This window comes from Carettochelys insculpta, chromosome 1 (genome assembly GCF_033958435.1).
Source record: "Carettochelys insculpta isolate YL-2023 chromosome 1, ASM3395843v1, whole genome shotgun sequence".
In the NCBI taxonomy this organism is placed as follows: Eukaryota; Metazoa; Chordata; order Testudines; family Carettochelyidae; genus Carettochelys; species Carettochelys insculpta.
The window spans coordinates 5038553-5058140 of record NC_134137.1 but is presented as its reverse complement, the minus strand read 5'-3'; the positions used below and the strand labels follow the sequence as shown (position 1 = coordinate 5058140).

Genomic DNA, 19588 nt, shown 5'->3' with positions numbered 1-19588 from the left:
GGTGTGTGTCTTTGTGTATGCTTGGGTTCATTTCCATGTGTGTATTTGTGTGTGTGTGTTTAGCTGTGAGAGGCCAGAATAGCCCCTCATAAGGCCCCCTGGATGAGTAACCTTTGGAGGTTCTGCAGGAAGCCTCTTTTCCACCAGCCCTTGAAAACAGGACATGAGCGAGGCCGTTTTCTGCCCACAGAGCGCCTGAGCCCCACGGTGGGAGCCTCGACTTTCCTGTACATTCAGGGCAGGGGAGTGGGGCAGATCGCAGGGGGCGGCTGCCCTGCCACTGTGACAGCTGGGGTTGGAACAGGGCCCGGTTCCCGCAGCCAGGTCAGGGCCAGGACCCCTCGGCCAGGCCGCCAATGGGATCAACTCCCTGAGGGGGCAGTGGTGCAGCCACGAGGAAGCCAGCCAGGGGCTGGAGTGGAGAAGACAAAAACACGCCCCCGCCGCCAGCCCCTGTCCATCCGCCTCTGGCCCCTTCCCTGCACCCTGCCCAGCATGGACGGGGAACGTCCCGCGAGAGTTTCCCGCCGCCAGCCCCTGTCCATCCGCCTCCGGCCCCTTCCCTGCACCCTGCCCAACATGAACGGGGAACGTCCCACGAGAGTTTCCCGCCGCCAGCCCCTGTCCATCCGCCTCCGGCCCCTTCCCTGCACCCTGCCCAGCATGGACGGGGAACGTCCCGCGAGAGTTTCCCGCCGCCAGCCCCTGTCCATCCGCCTGCGGCCCCTTCCCTGCACCCTGCCCAGCATGGACGGGGAACGTCCCGCGAGAGTTTCCCGCCGCCAGCCCCTGTCCATCCGCCTCCGGCGCCTTCCCTGCACCCTGCCCAGCATGGACAGGGAACGTCCCGCGAGAGTTTCCCACCGCCAGCCCCTGTCCATCCGCCTGCGGCCCCTTCCCTGCACCCTGCCCAGCATGGACGGGGAACGTCCCGCGAGAGTTTCCCGCCGCCAGCCCCTGTCCATCCGCCTCCGGCCCCTTCCCTGCACCCTGCCCAGCATGGACGGGGAACGTCCCGCGAGAGTTTCCCGCCGCCAGCCCCTGTCCATCCGCCTCCGGCCCCTTCCCTGCACCCTGCCCAGCATGGACGGGGAACGTCCCGCGAGAGTTTCCCGCCGCCAGCCCCTGTCCATCCGCCTCCGGCCCTTCCCTGCACCCTGCCCAGCATGGACAGGGAACGTCCCGCGAGAGTTTCCCGCCGCCAGCCCCTGTCCATCCGCCTCCGGCCCCTTCCCTGCACACTGCCCAGCATGGACGGGGAACGTCCCGCGAGAGTTTCCCGCCGCCAGCCCCTGTCCATCCGCCTCCGGCCCCTTCCCTGCACCCTGGCCAGCATGGACAGGGAACGTCCCGCGAGAGTTTCCCGCCGCCAGCCCCTGTCCATCTGCCTCCGGCCCCTTCCCTGCACCCTGCCCAGCATGGACGGGGAACGTCCCGCGAGAGTTTCCCGCCGCCAGCCCCGTGGCCTGCTCCTGGCTTCGCCTCTGGGGCACCAGACTGTCAGGGACCTGCGGGAGCAGCCTGGGCTCAGCCAGCCCCTGCCTGCAGCACACCCCCAGCAGGCCTGGACGGCCTCAGCTCCCTTCCGGCACAGGCCTCCACCGGGCTCCCTGACTGTGTCCACCCCTCTGCCCAGCCCCCTCCGATCTGTGCCCACCCCTCTGCCCTTCCCCCTCCTGCCTGTGTCCACCCCTCTGCCCTCCCCCCTCCTGCCTCTGCCCACCCCTCTGCCCAGCCCCCTCCCGTCTGTGCCCACCCCTCTGCCCAGCCCCCTCCCGCCTGTGTCCATCCCTCTGCCCAGCCCCCTCCTGCCTGTGTCCATCCCTCTGCCCTTCCCCCTCCTGCCTGTGTCCATCCCTCTGCCCTTCCCCCTCTCGTCTGTGCCCACCCCTCTGCCAAGCCCCCTCCGATCTGTGCCCACCCCTCTTCCCAGCCCCCTCCCGTCTGTGCCCACCCCTCTGCCCAGCCCCCTCCCGTCTGTGCCCACCCCTCTGCCCAGCCCCCTCCTGCCTGTGTCCACCCCTCTGCCCTGCCCCCTCCCGTCTGTGCCCACCCCTCTGCCCTGCCCCCTCCCGTCTGTGTCCACCCCTCTGCCCAGCCCCCTCCCGTCTGTGCCCACCCCTCTGCCCAGGCCCCTCCCGTCTGTACCCACCCCTCTGCCCAGCCCCCTCCTGCCTGTGTCCATCCCTCTGCCCTTCCCCCTCCCTGCCTGTGCCCACCCCTCTGCCCAGCCCCCTCTCGTCTGTGCCCACCCCTCTGCCCTTCCCCCTCCTGCCTGTGTCCATCCCTCTGCCCAGCCCCCTCCCGTCTGTGCCCACCCCTCTGCCCAGCCCCCTCCCGTCTGTGCCCACCCCTCTGCCCTTCCCCATCCCTGCCTGTGCCCACCCCTCTGCCCAGCCCCCTCTCGTCTGTGCCCACCCCTCTGCCCTTCCCCCTCCTGCCTGTGTCCACCCCTCTGCCCTGCCCCCTCCCGTCTGTGCCCACCCCTCTGCCCTTCCCCCTCCTGCCTGTGTCCACCCCTCTTCCCTGCCCCCTCCCGTCTGTGTCCATCCCTCTGCCCAGCCCCCTCCCGTCTGTGCCCACCCCTCTGCCCTTCCCCCTCCTGCCTGTGTCCACCCCTCTGCCCTGCCCCCTCCCGTCTGTGTCCATCCCTCTGCCCAGCCCCCTCTCGTCTGTGCCCACCCCTCTGCCCTTCCCCCTCCTGCCTGTGTCCATCCCTCTGCCCAGCCCCCTCCCGTCTGTGCCCACCCCTCTGCCCTTCCCCATCCCTGCCTGTGCCCACCCCTCTGCCCAGCCCCCTCTCGTCTGTGCCCACCCCTCTGCCCTTCCCCCTCCTGCCTGTGTCCACCCCTCTGCCCTGCCCCCTCCTGCCTGTGTCCACCCCTCTTCCCTGCCCCCTCCCGTCTGTGTCCATCCCTCTGCCCAGCCCCCTCCCGTCTGTGCCCACCCCTCTGCCCAGGCCCCTCCCGTCTGTGCCCACCCCTCTGCCCAGCCCCCTCCTGCCTGTGTCCATCCCTCTGCCCTTCCCCCTCCCTGCCTGTGTCCACCCCTCTGCCCAGCCCCCTCCCGTCTGTGCCCACCCCTCTGCCCTGCCCCCTCCCGTCTGTGCCCACCCCTCTGCCCAGCCCCCTCCCATCTGTGCCCACCCCTCTGCCCTGCTCCCTCTGCCCTTCCCCCTCCTGCCTGTGTCCACCCCTCTGCCCTTCCCCCTCCTGCCTGTGTCCACCCCTCTTCCCTGCCCCCTCCCGTCTGTGTCCATCCCTCTGCCCAGCCCCCTCCCGTCTGTGCCCACCCCTCTGCCCAGGCCCCTCCCTGCCTGTGTCCACCCCTCTGCCCAGCCCCCTCCCGTCTGTGCCCACCCCTCTGCCCTGCCCCCTCCCGTCTGTGCCCACCCCTCTTCCCAGCCCCCTCCGATCTGTGCCCACCCCTCTGCCCAGCCCCCTCCCGTCTGTGCCCACCCCTCTGCCCAGCCCCCTCCTGCCTGTGCCCACCCCTCTGCCCAGCCCCCTCCCGTCTGTGCCCACCCCTCTGCCCTGCCCCCTCCTGCCTGTGTCCACCCCTCTGCCCTGCCCCCTCTGATCTGTGCCCATCCCTCTGCCCTTCCCCCTCCTGCCTGTGCCCACCCCTCTGCCCTTCCCCCTCCTGCCTGTGCCCACCCCTCTGCCCAGCCCCCTCCTGCCTGTGCCCACCCCTCTGCCCTTCCCCCTCCTGCCTGTGCCCACCCCTCTGCCCTTCCCCCTCCTGCCTGTGTTCACCCCTCTGCCCAGCCCCCTCCCATCTGTGCCCACCCCTCTGCCCAGCCCCCTCCCGTCTGTGCCCACCCCTCTTCCCAGCCCCCTCCGATCTGTGCCCACCCCTCTGCCCAGCCCCCTCCCGTCTGTGCCCACCCCTCTGCCCAGCCCTCTCTGATCTGTGTCCATCCCTCTGCCCAGCCCCCTCCTGCCTGTGCCCACCCCTCTGCCCAGCCCCCTCTCGTCTGTGCCCACCCCTCTGCCCATCCCCCTCTCGTCTGTGCCCACCCCTCTGCCCAGGCCCCTCCTGCCTGTGCCCACCTCTCTGCCCAGCCCCCTCCCATCTGTGCCCACCCCTCTGCCCAGCCCCCTCCCATCTGTGCCCACCCCTCTGCCCTGCTCCCCCTGCCCTGCCCCCTCCTGCCTGTGCCCACCCCATGCCCTGCCCTGGCCAGCTCTGCTGCTCCTTGTTCCCTTCCTTGGCCCACGTTTCTGCTTTCGCCAGCACTTGCTTCTCCCCTCCTGTTCTTCCGCCCTGATGTGTAACCCCCTCCTGGCCTTCGCTTGGCGCCTTTCCTCTCCCTCTCCATTTCTCCCACTCCTGCAGGTCCTTCCTTGGGCTGCCCCAGTCTGCCTGGCCCAGCCAGCTCCACCCATGTTCCCCTCTGTGGGGCCCAAGCTGGTCCCCCCACCGAAGGCTCGGGGAGGGAGTTTGCTTGGCAGGTGTCCTGCTGCTGAGCCATTCACGCTGGGGCAGGGGGACAGGGTCGTTGTAATTTCTGGAGGTTGGGGGCTGCTGCTCTTCAGGCACTTTTGACACTGTCCCGTTTAGTGTCTGTTCAGTGACCCTTCTCTTCTCCGTGCCCGTCCCCGACCTGGCATCCAACAGCCCTGGCCTGGGCTAGGGGGTGTTTTGCCCAAACCTAGTGGGCTCCTGGACTGAGTCCTGCACACCGGGTGGGACTGGAACGGCCTCTGCCCTGTGGGTGCCATGACCAGCTGTCGCAAGGAGCAGTCATCTCAGGTATCGAGATTCGTTATCGCTGCTTCCCATCCCCCGGTGACATGGCCGTGTACCCGTCCAGGTGGGGAGAGTTGAAATCCCCCTTATTACCTAGGGGTTTTATATTTTATAGTCTCTCTAATGTCCCGGAGAATTTCACACTCACTGTCACCCTCCTGGTCCATGGGCCAGGAGTACCTTCGGACTTCCCTCTCCTTACTGTTAGAGCAGGGAATTACCATCCACCGCCGTTCGGTGGTACCATTTAGTACATGTAGGGCTTTTACTTCATTTGATTCTATGTAGTGCCACTCTGCCACCAGACCAACCCGTTCTGTCCCTCCAAGGTATTGTATGATTGTCCCACTGATTATCCTCATTCCACCAAGTTTCTGTGATCCCTATTCTAACGATACCCTCCTTTAATACAAGGCGCTCTAGTTCACTCCTCTGGTTATTTAAACTTGTAGGTTTTGTATATAAGCTCTTCCAAAAGTGTCACTTTTAGCTGTCTGCCGTTACATGAGGCAACCGAACTTAGTTTCTCATCAGATTTTCATCACCAACAACTGTGGGCTCAGCGCCCGGTGGTGTCTGATGCCTCTCTCACTATTTCCTTCCATCTTTCCCTGTCCAGAGCAGAGCGGCTTCGTTTCTGCAGACGAGCTCCACACCAATCCACTACATCATCTACCCATTCTCTGTGGGGTCGGCCTCTCCTATTCGAACCGTCCATTACGCCGAATACTAGGGTCTCCCTTTGTTTTATCATCTTCCATCTTTTTCTGTTTGCTAGAACATAGAGACTCTGTATTAATGGACCATCCCCAAAGGGATGTATGTCTCTGCCTGACCCATGTGCTCCTCCATACCCTTTGGCTTTCCCCCAGCCCCTAGTTTAAAAACTGAAATTGCGGAGTTATTAACAGTGGTTTGTAACCTATCCTTTAAATCCACTTTGGTACCACATGACTGGAAGACGGCCAATATAACGCCAATATTTAAAAAAGGCTCTAGAGGAGACCCTGGCAATTATAGACCGATAAGTCTAACATCAGTACTAGGCAAATTAGTAGAAACACTAGTAAAGAAAAAAATTGCAAGGCACGTAGAAGAGCACAAATTGTTGGGCAAAAGTCAGCATGGTTTCTGCGGAGGGAAGTTGTGTCTAACTAATCTATTAGAATTCTTTGAAGGGGTTAATAAACATGCGGACAAGGGGCACCCAGTGGACATAATATACCTAGATTTCCAGAAAGCCTTTGACACGGTCTCACACCAAAGGCTTTTATGTAAATTAGGTGGTCATGGGATAGGAGGAAAGATCCTTTCATGGATCAGGAATTGGTTAAAAGACAGAAAACAAAGGGTTGGAATAAATGGTAAATTTTCACAATGGAGGAGGGTAACTAGTGGTTTTCCCCAGGGGTCAGTCCTGGGACCGATCCTGTTCAACTTGTTCATCAATGATCTAGAAAATGAGGTAAGCAGTAAGGTGGCAAAGTTTGCAGATGACACCAAGTTGTTCAGGACAGTCAAAACCAAAACAGATTGTGAAGAACTACAAAAAGATCTCAGCAAACTGAGTGATTGGGCAGCAAAATGGCAAATGAAATTTAATGTGGGTAAGTGTCAGGTAATGCACGTTGGAAAAAATAACCCAAATTACACGTACTACATGATGGGGTCAAATTTAGCTACGACAGATCAGGAAAGGGATCTTGGAGTTATAGTGGATAGTTCTCTGAAGGCATCCACGCAGTGTGCAGCGGCAGTTCGTAAAGCAAATAGGATGTTAGGAATTATTAAAAAAGGGATCGATAATAAGACAAAAGATATCATACTTCCCCTATATAAAACTATGGTACGCCCACATCTTGAGTACTGCGTGCAGATGTGGTCTCCTCACCTCAAAAAAAATATATTGGCATTAGACAAGGTTCAGAAAAGGGCGACTAAGATGATTAGGGGCTTGGAACGGGTCCCATATGGGGAGAGGCTAGAGATACTGGGACTTTTCAGTTTGGAAAAGAGGCGATTGAGGGGCGATATGATAGAGGTATATAAAATCATGAGTGGTGTGGAGAAAGTGAATATAGAAAAATGATTTACCTTTTCCCATAATACAAGAACTAGGGGACACCAAATGAAATTGATGGGTAGTAGGTTCAAAACAAATAAAAGGAAATTTTTCTTCACACAGCGCACAGTCAACCTGTGGAACTCCTTGCCGGAGGAAGCTGTGAAGGCCAGGACTCTATTAGGGTTTAAAAAAGAGCTTGATAAATGTTTGCAGGTTAGGTCCATAAATGGCTATTAGCCAGGGATAAAGTATGGTGCCCTAGCCTTCAGAACAAGGGCAGGAGATGGATGGCAGGAGATAAATCACTTGATCATTGTGTTCTGTTCTCCTTCTCTGGGGCACCTGGCATTGGCCACTGTCGGCAGATGGGATGCTGGGCTGGATGGACCTTTGGTCTGACCCAGTATGGCCATTCTTATGTTCTTATGCTCTATGACCTTTTTAATGGTAAGTCCCAATACTCCGGTTCTGTTTTGGTTTAGGTGGAGTCCATCCTTCCTGCAGAGGTTTCCTGTTCCCCCAAAATTCCCCCAGCTCCTATTAAATCTAAACCTCTCCTCTTTATGCCATCATCTCATCCGTGCATTAAGACTCTGAAGTGCTACCTGCCTACCTGGCCCTGCCCATGGAAATAGTAACATTTCAGAGAGCACCATCATAGAGATCCTGAATTTCAATCTCTTCACTAGCAGCCTAAAATTGGCCTCCAGAACCTCTGTTCTGTCATTCCCTACTTCATTGGTACGTACATGTACCACAACCACCAGCCCCTTCCCAGCACTACCAGTAAGTCTGTCTAGATGTCTTGAGAGATAAACAAGCCTCATACCAGGCAGGCGAGTCATCATATGGTTCTCCCGGACATCACACACACAGCTGTCTATGTTTCTAATGATTGAATCCCCCATAATTAACAACTGCCTTTTCCAAATGGCTGGAGTTCCCTCCCCCAGGGAGGTATCTTCAGTGCAAGAGGATACCACAGCATCACCTGGAAGAAGAATCCCAACTACAGTATCATTTTCCTCTGTTCCAGCTGAATGTTCTCCTTCCTGAGCTTTTCACTCTTCTCAGCAGCAGAGAAGCTGTTTGACCAGGGGTGGGACCATTCTGCAGGCTGAAGCTGTCTAGTCTGGCACTTTCTCGTCAGGTAAGACTTTAGTTATCCTGATGTCCAATTATCCTGGAGTTGGCCAAATTTCCTGTGGTCTCATAATGTTGGCTTTCAGATACCAGTCCTGGCTCTCAGGGTTCTGTGCTGTTAGTTAGCTGTAATTTACCCCCAAACGTCTTCTAAGAGCCCAGCACGCAGTGGAGGTGCTGATAACAGGCTAGACAATATTGGTCTCCAATGGCCCTGACAGTTCTCTTCTTCAGCACCATTCAGGTCCTGAGGGTGCTGGAGTGGAGAGGTTAAACCTGTACTGTGTCCTGGAAAGTGTCACCTATGTACCTATCTGCCTCCCTTTGCTCCTCCAGTTCACCATCCTGGTCTACAAAGCCCATACATGGTCCCTGAGGGCCAGGAGCTCCCGGCACCAAACGCACACATATACCACCTGCCTTAGGGCAGGTAATCGTAAATGCAACACCGGGGACAAAAACCAGGGCAGCCCCTACTCTGAGGCTGGGCTTCAGCCTCTGCTCTCTTTTGACTTCTAGAGCTTTTCCTTTCCTGGTGTTTATTTTTAAACCAGGTGGTTTTGGTTTTACATTAAGGTCAGAGGTTAGGAGCACGTTCCAGCTCTTAGGCCGGTGCAGCTCTGGCACAGGGCCCCAGGGAAGTTGGCGCATCCTGGTCACCGGAGGGTTGTGAGACGGGGCTGGACACACGCTGGCCAGGGAAGCACTAAGCTTTCCTTGGTCTTGTCACAGCACCAGGGACTGCACGAGAAGCCCTCTCAAGGCCTCTTCCAGCACTATGTTTGCTCGGTTCTTTGTCTCAGGGCTGTGGTGTACCGGCTCGTGGGCCACACACCGCAATGCCAGCTGTGTGGGGACCTCACACCCTCAGCACGGCACAGGGGCTGTAGGTGTAACAGCTGCTTAATGCTGCTGTTGGTGTCTAGGGGGCCAGAGCTGGCACGCCCTCCGCCTGGCCCAGGCCTGGGGGAAGGGTGCGTGTGGGGCGGGTGGAGAGTCCCCCGAAGGCTGACCGGTGTCAGGGGTGGGCAGGAGGCTGGCAGAGGTCCCTTGGTCTGAGCTTTGTGTGGGCTGGGGGCTGCAGTACGAGAGCCCCGTGGGGTCAGAGACTCCGACAGCCACAGGCTGAGCCAGCCCCTGGGTCAGTTGGACTAACCCCAACCATGACCTTGGCCGGGCTGCGTCCCAGGCAGATGGCTCCAGCCTCCCTGGAAAAATCTCCAGTGAAGCAGCTTCCCTCATGGGGGCAGGAAGAGGAGGGCAGCAGAGGAGGCAGTTGCCTCGGGGTCCAGGTCTCTGCATTACTACCATGGGCACCGCAGCAGCCTAGGCCCTTGAAATGTCTGCTGGAGCCCAGGGGCATTGTCTCAGCCATGCTAAGGGCTGGCTGGGGAAGCTAGACCTGGCCCCACCCCTTCAGCCAGAGTCCCTGCCCCTTCCCAGGGACCCGAAGCTGAACCCCACCCACACCTCCCAGGCCCCAGAGAAGTGTGTGGCCAGGCCAGCTCTGGAGGCATCTGTTCCACCTGCTCTTGCCCTTAGGCAGCATCTGCTGAGAGTTCACCCAGAGGCCAAGGGGAGCAATTTTTCTTCCTTGTAACCCTCTTTGAGGTACTTGAAAACCGCTATCATATCCCTCTGTCTCCCCTTTTCTAAACTAAACAAGCCCAGTTCTTTCAGTCTTCCCTCAGAGCTCATGTTCTCTAGACTCTTAATCATCCTTGTTGCTCTTCTCTGGACCTTCCACCCTACTCTATGCTGGTTAGGCCTCAGCTGAAGTATTGTGTCCAGTTCTGGGCACTGCAGTTCTAGAAAGATATGGGGAAATTGGAAAGGGTCCAGAAAAGAGCAGCAAGAATGATCAAAGGGCTAGAGAATGTGACCTATGAAGAAAGGCTGAAAGAATTGGGCTTGTTTAGTTTGGAAAAGAGAAGATTGAGGGAGGACATGATAGAAGTTTTCAGGTATCTAAAAGGGTGTCATAAGGAGGAGGGAGAAAACTTGTTCCTTTTGGCCTCTGAGGGTAGAACAAGAGACAACGGGCTTAAACTGCAGCAAGGGAGGTTTAGGTTGGACATTTGGAAAAAGTTCCTAACTGTCAGGGTGGTCAAACAGTGGAATAAATTGCCAAGGGAGGTTGTGGAATCTCCATCTCTGTGGAGATATTTAAGAACAGGTTAGATAGATGTCTGTCAGGGATGGTTTAGACAGTACTTGGTCCTGCCATCGGGGCTGGGGGCTGGACTTGATGGCCTCTCGAGGTCCCTTCCAGTCCAAGTATTCCATGATGCTCCAATTTCTCCACATCTTTCTTGAAATGTGGCGCCCAGAACTGGACACAACACTCGGCGTCGTTTCTGTTTGTGGAGTTATAAGTATTGGCTCTGTGCTTGCAGAGGAAGTTGTCGTTTCTGGGGGAGCACAAGAGGAGGTGTGGCGCCAGGCGAAGCAGCACTGGACTCCAACCCCTCTCTCAGGAGCCTGGCTGTGGAGGTGGAGTCTGCGACTCGGAAGGGCAGAGTGCCCCAGAAGGACATGGCCAGGTGACCTGCTCGTCTGACGTGCTTTTTGGGACATGCTTTTGCACAGGGAGGAACAGTGGATTTCCCTCCATATGGACCAGGGTATAAATGGGACCCTGAGGCTTTCGTCTTCAACTCTCCATCGTTAGTCTTTGCTCTTCAATGCAGCTCATCACTTCCGGAACATCTCTGCTATGAACTGAGCCTGGAAGGACGGCCGACAGGTCCCAACACAGGATGTACTCCAGATACTTTTAAGTTAGCCCATTACATCTGCTGTAACTTGTATCAAGAACTTTGTGATTGACACGTCATTCGGTTGCTTCAACAATTTTACTCTCACCCTATTATTTCTTTCTTTCTTTCTTTCTTTTTCTTTTTATTAATAAACCTTTAGATGTGGAAGGACTGGCTTGGCGTGCTCTTTTGGGTAAGATCTGGGGTATACTTTAACCTGGGGATGTAGCTGGTCCTTCAGGACAGGAAGAACCAGTGTGGATTTGGTGAGAGTGGTTCTCATAACCTCTCATTCATGTAAGGAGGGGACTGGCCACACAAGGGAAGCTGGAGGAGCTGAGGGAACTGCTTGTGTGATTTCTTGGTGGCCGCAGGATGGTGAAGATGCTTTGCGTAGTTTGGTTTGGTGCCTTATGTGGGGAGCCCCCAGGCTTGGGCTGGAAGTAGCTTTATTGTTAGTAATTTGCCCTGATTTGGCTCTCAGCAGTGCCTGGCGAAACCTCCTGTATTACAGCCCCATGCGGGCGTCCATGCATTTCCAGCAGAGGGGCCTGTGGGTACTAACCAGTCTGTTGCTCTCTGGGGCAGCGAATGGCTTCAGTCTCGATCGGGGACTATCCATTGTGTTTAGCACCCAAAAGCTGTGGGGTGCCACATACCCCTGAAGAAAGGTGCTGGCCCCGGGGCAGCCCACCGCTCTGCCCCCTGCGCAGGGCAGGGCCCAACACGCCGAGCCTGGCGACACAGACAGCTGTGGCACGTTACACTTGTGACACCCACACACCTCCTGGGTGTGGCTCACTGGCCCAGGGGAGGCCCCGGAGAGCACTTCCAGAGAGGAGGACCGAGTCTCTACCACAGCCTCAGCTGAGAGGCCCCTCACCGCAGTAAGCTCCAGAGGGCCCAGGTTCAGTCCCCCCATCGGTCTTACACACTGTGCAGGAGGCAGCTGGTTCCCTGCGTCCCGGGGTTTAAGCTCAGAGGGGACCATTAGACTGCCCCGTCTGACCTGCACCGAGAGTCCCACCTGCTCCTCTGTGCCAAGCCCAGGGAGCTCGCTGGATCAAAGCTGGTCAGGAGGGTCCCAGGAAGCCCCCACTATGCTCTCTAAGCACAGGGACACTCAGGTGAGCTATGCCCGCAGCTGAACCCTGCCCCAGGCTGCAAAGGCAGCCAGCTCCCTGCTGCCCTGAAAGTCTCTACCAAAATGACCTTGGTGCCAATTCCTTCCTACCCCCATCTAGCAGCAGCTGGCCCCTGAGCTCAGGAACCAGAGTCGTCCTCTGGAAAGGATTCGGGGGGGTAGCACCCATCCAGCTGGGGCTGATCTCGGATGCTCCAGACCGAGGCAAACCCTCCCCCATAACTGAGCCGGCCAAGTGAGCATGCGGGGTGCGGGCAAGGCCAGAATCCTTCCTGACCCTTGCAGGAGCCAGGCTGAAACCCTGAAGCATGAGAGTTAATTACAGCCATTGCCTTCGCACCGAGCTACTGCATTATCAGCTGCTGAGAGCAATGTTGGCCATCCTGTTTCTCCTGCCCCCCAGCCAAGGGAGGGAAAGAACAGCGGGGGGGGCAGAGATTCGCAGCCTCCCAGCACAGAATTTTATACCTAGCTGGAGATGTTCAGTGTAACAGCCTCAGGGCTCACACACAGGACCTGCAGCAGGGGTGATCCTTAGACAACCCGAAAGAGAAACCAGCCACTGAACTAACCCCTTTCCTGCTTATAACATCCCCCCGCCCCCGCCTCCCTCTCTTCCCCGGCTCCTACACCATGCACAGAGACACAGGGAACTGCAGACACCAGCTTTTATTGGGCTGTTCCAGCCCGCGGTACCCAGAGGGCAATCCCATGCGGGAGCTCTCCGTCAAGCAGGTCCCTGCGGGGCTCAGTGGTACTGGTGGGCCAGCGCGTGGGCCACCACGCCGGCCAGCTTCTGCCAGGCGGCCTGGCAGGCGGGAGTGAACTCCTTCCCGAAGTGGGTGGCCAGCACAATGACCAGGATGTCACCCAGGAGCTGCGGGGAGAAGGAAGAAAACGCCCCCAGTCAGCACAGCTCTGACCCGCCCACTTCTCACTCACCCAGACACGTGCTGCCCAGCACACCAGCCTGGCCAGGGCAGCCCGGGCCTGGGAGAATCCTCAGTGCTCACAGTAGGGCTGGGGTGGGACCTCAGGGGTATGTGTCTCAGCCTTGTACCCCCCAGTACTGGGGGAATGTCACCTGACCATCTGCCTTTCCATCCCCAGGGCCCTCTCCACCCCCTTCCCCAGCAAACTTCTCACAGCCTTGCCCATCTCACGCCTGCCCCCTTCAGAGCACGCTGCCCCCTCTCCTACGGACACTGCAGCCCCTTCACAGGGAGCCTTGGCCAATTCCCACCTGCACTGCTGCACTCTTGAGCCCCAGTCAGCCCCTGGGGCCCTCTTGGGTGGCTATGTACAGCTGGAGCCTTGGGCTGGATTCTACAAGATCACTGTCCCTCTGCCTCCTTTGGCCCAGTGCACCCTGCAGAGCTCATTACCCGGGGCCTCCTCCATGCCCCAAAGGGAGCCCCCCTTGGACCTACCCTGCCCTCTGGGGTGGGCAGAAGAGCCCAGGGCCTGACTCACCCTGAAGTTCTCGGGGTCCACATGCAGCTTGCTGCAGTGCAGCTCGCTCAGCTTGGCGTAGGTGGCTTTCACCTTGTCCAGGTTCTTCACGGCATCCCCGAAGGAGGTCAGCACCTTCTTGCCGTGGGCGCGCACCTTGGGGTTGCCCAGGATGGCGGTGGGGCTGGAGAGGTTCCCGAAGGAGGAGAAGAACCGCTGGGTCCAGGGGTAGACGATCAGCAGCCTAGGGAGAGGCAGGAGCAGAGAGATGCCCGTGTGTGTTGGGTGAGCCCTGGGGGGCAGCGGGGCAGAGGTCGGGGGCTCAGCCTACCTGGCCAGGGCTTCGCCGCCGCATTCCTCCACGTTGACCTGGCTCCACAGGCTGGTGATGAGCTGCTTCTCTTCGGCCGTCCAGTGCACCATGGTGGCGAGAGAGGGGTCGCTTGCAGAGACAGCGGATGGAGGGACGGATGGACGGACGGACGAGTGGCTGAGTGGCCGACCCCCAGCCCAGCCTTTATCCTCTGGCCTCTGCTCCTCCCCTCTCGGCCAGCACGGCCATTGGTCAGCCCTGGGGTGGGGTCTGTGCTGGCCGGGGAGGGGACAGGTCACAGCCTGGGTCAGCCTTGCCTGGGGGATTCTGCCGAGTCGGGGCCCGGGACCAGCCCAACCAATGTGCGACATCCGCCTTCAGTATGGATGCTCCCTGTTCAGTGCAGCCTGCCCCTCCCAAACCCCTGCCCCCGTGGGCCTGGGTCCCCAGGGCCAGAGGCCCTGCAGGCGGGGCTGTCCCAGAGGACTTCAGCATCTCAGCCCCTTTGGGGATGAGCACGCTTGTGCCCAGCAGGGCAGCCCAGAGCCCAGGCCCAGACCCTAGCCCCACAGAGTGGCAGAGCTGTGAGGCAGGCGGAGGACCAGAGCACTTTACACCAGGGAAGGATCCGGCCCAGGGGCAGGGGGCCAGCCCGTACTGCACTGTGTGTGTACAGGTCTCTCCGTGCCGGCCCTGCCTGCCTGGCCCTTGGCAGGAGACAGAGGCACCCCGGTGGCTCAGGCAGCACCCAGGGATGCAGCGGAGTCCCTGGCAGAGCTCCCGTTTGCACCAGCGGAGGATCCGGCCAGTTGCCTTACTCCCTGCGGAGTGGGAATGTGGGGGGCTGCAGAATATAAACAGGTCGTCGCGGTCGCCGTGTGCCCCCGAGCAAGCGCACGGATAGGGCCAGGCCCAGTTCCACGCCCAGGAGTGTGAGTGGGTCCAGGTACTTTAAGGGCCAGGGGAGAGTGCACATATCTGGGGGGATTCTGCTGCCCCAGGGCTTCAGGATATGGCTCGTCACTGACGTCACCTGGCGACTCGTGGTGCAGCCCCTCCTTGGCACCCATCAACCCGCAGAGCTGCAGGACTGGAAACCAGCTCAGACTCCAGCCCAACTCACGCCGGGCCTGAGTTCCGCACCTCCAGGCCCAGCAGCGCACAGCGACCCCTCCCTGTTCCTCCAGAGCCGGGAGCCACTCGCGAGGCCCCTGCCACAGAGGAGCACGGCCAGGGGCTGATAACTCGCCGGGGCAGAGGCTGCGCCTGGCAGATAAACCACCGGAGCCCTGGCCAAAGCCTGCATCTGTTTGCCATCTCTGAGGCTCACGCACGCCCCGCTCACAAACGGGGCAGAGGGGCAGGTTTGTAACGAGAGCTGGGAAAGAGGGTGCAGTCACGGGCGTGCATTTTTAAACACAACCCAACACACACACGTGTGCACACACACACGCACACCCCTCCCCACAATCATACACCCCTACCCGAGCCCTTTACCACACAGCTCCGCTATGCCGCATGTTTAATCTGGAAAAGGGACGGCTGAGAGGAGATGTGATCCCAGCTTTCAAGTATCTAAAAGGGGGCTACAAGGAGGAGGCAGAAAAAATTATTGTCCTGAGCCTCTGCTGATGGCACAAGAAGCAAAGGGCTCCGACCGCAGTGAGGGATGAGTAGGTTGGACGTTAGGGAAAACGTCCCAGCTGCTGGGGTGGTGAAGCGCAGGCGAAAGTTGCCTGGGGAGGTTGTGGGATCTCCATCGCTGGAGATATTGAGGAGCAGGTTGGACCGGCATCTGTCAGGGTGCGTGGTCCTGCCATGAGGGCCGGGGACCGGACTCGTTGAGGTCCCTTCCAGTTCGAGTGCTCTGTGATGCAGCGTGGGCTTTGCATCGCCTCTCCTCTTCCCACGGCTTCCTCTCTGCCGGCTCACCCTGAAAGCATAAATCATTGGACTCTATCAAACCCTTTGCTCACCTGCACCCTCATGGTGGCCCCCGGCCCTCACAGGAGGGAATGGCAAACCTGCCAGGGAGCTGTGTTTTCTCCTGCCTTTGGCTGACGGCGTGGGCAAGGAGTGAATTGCGTGAAGGTAACGGGCATTTAGGTTTGCATTAGGGCAGAAATGCCCCTTTTGTGCCCTGGTGTCTCTCTCCTGTGCACACTCCCAGGTTATCAGTGACCATAGGATTCCTTATACTGATCTCTCCCAGGCTCCCAAACCCGCTGAGCACTCCGCAACTGGAGGAAGCCTAAGTCCCGCAGTTAAAATGCAAAGTGCAGAGGACTCGGGGCAGCTCCCAGTCCCGGCCTGCTGCAGCCAGTGGAGCTGCTGGGGTATCGTGGGGAGCAGAACACAGCCCCTCCGGACGCACCGACGCCCTGCACAGGAGCCTGGCTCTCCCAGCAGGAAGCCTGAGCCGCTGTCTGAGCCTTTTCCTTCCTCTCACAGAGCAGGGCCAGGCCCGGGCTGTTACTGACGGCTGGAGAGCTGTGCAGCTTCGCTCAGTCCATGGCTAGAGAGGTGTCCCTGCCTCTCTCCACCCCAAAGGGTGCCTGGGGCCCTTGGGCAGGAGAACTCCAGCCTAAGCCCCTGTCCAACACGTGGCTTGATTTTCACCCACCGCTCTGACCCCCTGTGACCAGGGGCCCACATGAGAAGCGGCTCCTAAAGGAGCTCTGACTGGCCCCTGGTGCTGTGTGAGGGTTTTATTCCCTTGCTTTGGCTGCTTGTGTTTCCTAGTGTCCTGTAGCAACCCGAAGTGTGTGCCTCATTTTCCCTAGTGGTGAGGGGAGTGTCCATGTGGCGACTTTGCAAGGGTAGATAATGGCCTTCCAGGCTCTTTGTAACCTGGGCAAGCAGGTGACATCTTTCTTCCCTGGGAAACAGGACAGAGGTGGGAGGAGGCCCCAGCTCGGGGACCCCTTCCGGTCCCTCTCCCCCAGATGGATGGTACCGACACTCCTGGTTCCGGTGCTGACAAGTCTGTTCCACGCTGCTTCCCCATCGCCCGATAACCCGGCGGCTCTCCCTGCAGAGCGAGAGTCACGTCTGCCCGCGGGTGGGCACGGGGCCTGGGGACCCACCGCCCCGTCACAAGGGCACACCCGGCTTGCTCAGACCTTACCCAGATTCCCTTCAACGCCCCAGCCCCGACTAGGCAGAGCGGGGATCCCTTGGCAAGCTCCAAAGAAGGCCTGGACCTGGGCCCAGCGGGAGGCTGAGGGCTCAATAAACGAAGCCACCTTTGAACTCCGCGGGGGCCGATTCCTGCCTGCTGGACACCTTGTGGTGCTGTTGGGAGGGGTGGACCCTGCGGCAGAGCCAGACGCCCACCCAAAAGTCCTTCCCGCCAGGCCCCGGAGACCCAGTGCGAGGCACTGCCCTGTCCAGACCGGGGACAGATGGACACCAGGGTCAGGCACTGTGCGGCGGTCACAGGCCAGATTCTCAGCTGCTGTGACTTGCACCGGGTCCCTCGTTGCTCCCGTGCCACTGCCCTGCCAGGAGAAGGTACAGTCCAAGGGCCAGGGTGCTTCAGGAGCAGCCCTGTGCACTACGGGCTGTGGCACGTTGGGAGAACGTCCTGGTTCCTGCCAGGATGAGCCCTCTGCCCTGTCTGAGCTGGGAGCACACAAGCTGCAAGAGAGCAGCTGCTGGGCTGTAGCCCTGGTCTGTGTTCCTGGCGGTTTGTCTGAGTGGCTCTGCTCTGGGCGCACACACTGACCCACAGCACAGAGCACACCGAGGAGCCCCAAAGTTGTGTAAAGAGCCACAAAACTTCCCCTCTGTCGACTGACCTCCTCCTGCGCCAGTGACCAGGACGGGGCCTCAGAAGGAAACCTTGTTTACTCCTTCCCATGACACAGGAACTAGGGGCACCAAGGGGAACAAATGGGCAGCAGGTTCAAAGCAAACAAGAGGAGGCTTCTCTTCACACGGCACAGGGTTACCCTGTGCAGCCCCCGGCCAGAGGAGGTTGTGAGTACCAGGACTCTCCGAGAGCTCAAGAAAGAGTTCGACCAGTTCGTGGAGGGCCAGCCCATCAGTGGTTATTCGCCAGGGTGTCCCTGGTCTCTGTTTGTCTGTAGCTAGAAGTGGATGGCAGGAGAGGGGTCCCCCAGTGATTCCCTGCCCTGTCCTGTCCTGTCCTGTCCACTCCCTCGGGGGCATCTGGCCCTGGGTCCTGTCTGAAGGCAGGACGCTGGGTGAGACGGAGCAATGTGGCTGTTTCGGTGTGCACAGAAGAGCAGGTGCCTTCCTCCCCCGGCTTTGCACCCCTGGCCAAGCTCTCGGCTCCCAGCGCCTGGCCCACGCCCTGAAGCCTTGGCCGTGGGGTGCCTGTCTGCTTGGCTGCTCCCTATCTCCCCGGCCCAGCTTGGCAGGCCCACACGCCCAGAGAGCACGAACACGAACCCCCGCTGTTCCGCCCTCCCTGGCAGCTCTGATAAAGGGGCTGGGACAAAATGCCTCACAGCCCCCGGAGACACACCGTGGCCCAGCCCTGTTTGTTTGCTTGGGGCTTCCTGAGCCAGCAGAGCTGGGCTGCACCCAGAGACAGGGCCCACCCTGGCACTGCACCAGGGCAAGGGGACCTACTGTGTCCAGGGGCTCTGCATTAGACCCAGCGCACCCGCATCTTGCCAGGGATTAGACCGGGGACCCTTGCTGGGTTCTCTGGGGTTGTTGGGGACAGGAGGACGGCACTGAGGCACCTAAGTGCCTCTGCAAATCTAGGCTTCAAATGCTCATGCTCCAGGGCCCAAGCCTGGCCCCCTGCTCCCGGGGGTCAGGAACCCTTTTCCCTACTGCAGGCATTAGGCCCAAAGGGTCTCACTCACCACAGCCGTGCACCATTTCCACCAGTGCAATGTGAACGCGCAGCGTTACTAAATGAGAAGGGCGGTGTCTGATTCTCCTTTGCCAGGAGGCCCAGGGCTGGATTCACACCTTACACGCTCCTAGGCACAGCCTGGCCAGCACCCCCTGACTACCGCTCACCCTCGTGCCGCCAACGGTCTGAGAGAGGGAGCGTGCCCCTCGGATCCCAGCACCCTTGGCATGGGCGTGCTGAGCTGCTCCGGAAAGAATGGCCCCACTGAGACCCCTTTGAGCAAGTCACTTCCAGAAGCATGTAAGTTGGGCTCTCAGCCTTTGCGGACTACGACGCCCCTTTCAGGAGCCTGATTTGTCCGGTCCCCCAAATTCTACTTCCTTCAAAAATAACTGGCTTCCAGATGCGTCTGAAAGTTGCCAGTACTCCAGCCCCCACCAGCAAACGATGGCAGACATTGTCCTAGTTCTCAGCCAATTATAAAAGAAAAACTCTGTCAGAGGGGTAATCCCGTCGCTCCCTCTCAGAGCAGTGCAAGCGAGCCAGGAGCACTATGAAATGATTGCTTGCCCCGACTTTGCCGGTGCTTTCCTGGTGCCTGTCATAAAACAAGGCACATCTCTTGAGGGCTCGACGTACCCCCAGCAGAGCTCTGAGTGCGCCCCGGGCACCTGCACCCCTGGCTGAGACCCTGAGGGGCTAGAAAAGCTGCATTGCTGGCTTGGGGGTTGTGATGGAGTGGGGGGAGTGCATGTGTGAGTCAGGCTGGATGTCTGAGGCAAGCAGAGCAGCTCCCAGTGGCTAAGGATGACCCTGGGGCTACAACTGGCAGGTTACACCTCTGCCTGAACAAAGAGCAGGGAGGAGCTGAGCTGGGTTTTGAATCGGGGGCGGCAGTTAGAGGCGAGGAAAAGGGAGAGCTGGAAGGCAGCCAGCCTGAGGAGGGGGAAAGCTACACCCCAGAGGGGCACCCCTCGGGGTCTTCTCCCCAGGACGGGTTGGAAGGACTGTCTCTGGCTGCTGTGCTGTCGCTTCTGTGAGAAACTGGGCATCTGTTTCCTAATCAACTTTGTGTTGTACCTGCTGAGTGAGAGTCACTCCTGCCAGCGGACGGGGAGCAGTGCAG

General features: G+C 59.4%; 1 protein-coding gene across 2 annotated transcripts; it reads right to left on the bottom strand.

Annotated features, from left to right (window-relative positions):
- Positions 1–12524: 12524 nt before the first annotated feature.
- LOC142022364 (hemoglobin subunit epsilon) lies at positions 12525–14684 on the bottom strand. Of its 2 annotated transcripts, XM_075012247.1 has the most exons (4): positions 14662–14684; positions 13647–13898; positions 13337–13559; positions 12525–12740 (listed from the first exon to the last, which is right to left on the bottom strand). In XM_075012247.1, exons 2-4 carry the CDS (start codon positions 13736–13738, stop codon positions 12612–12614), a joined length of 444 nt encoding a protein of 147 aa, XP_074868348.1. In that variant the 5' UTR covers positions 13739–13898; positions 14662–14684; the 3' UTR covers positions 12525–12611. The 2 variants fall into 2 exon arrangements, with proteins under 2 accessions (XP_074868348.1, XP_074868262.1); XM_075012161.1 differs by lacking the exon at positions 14662–14684 and having other exon boundaries at positions 13647–14023.
- Between the last annotated feature and the right edge of the window lie 4904 nt (positions 14685–19588).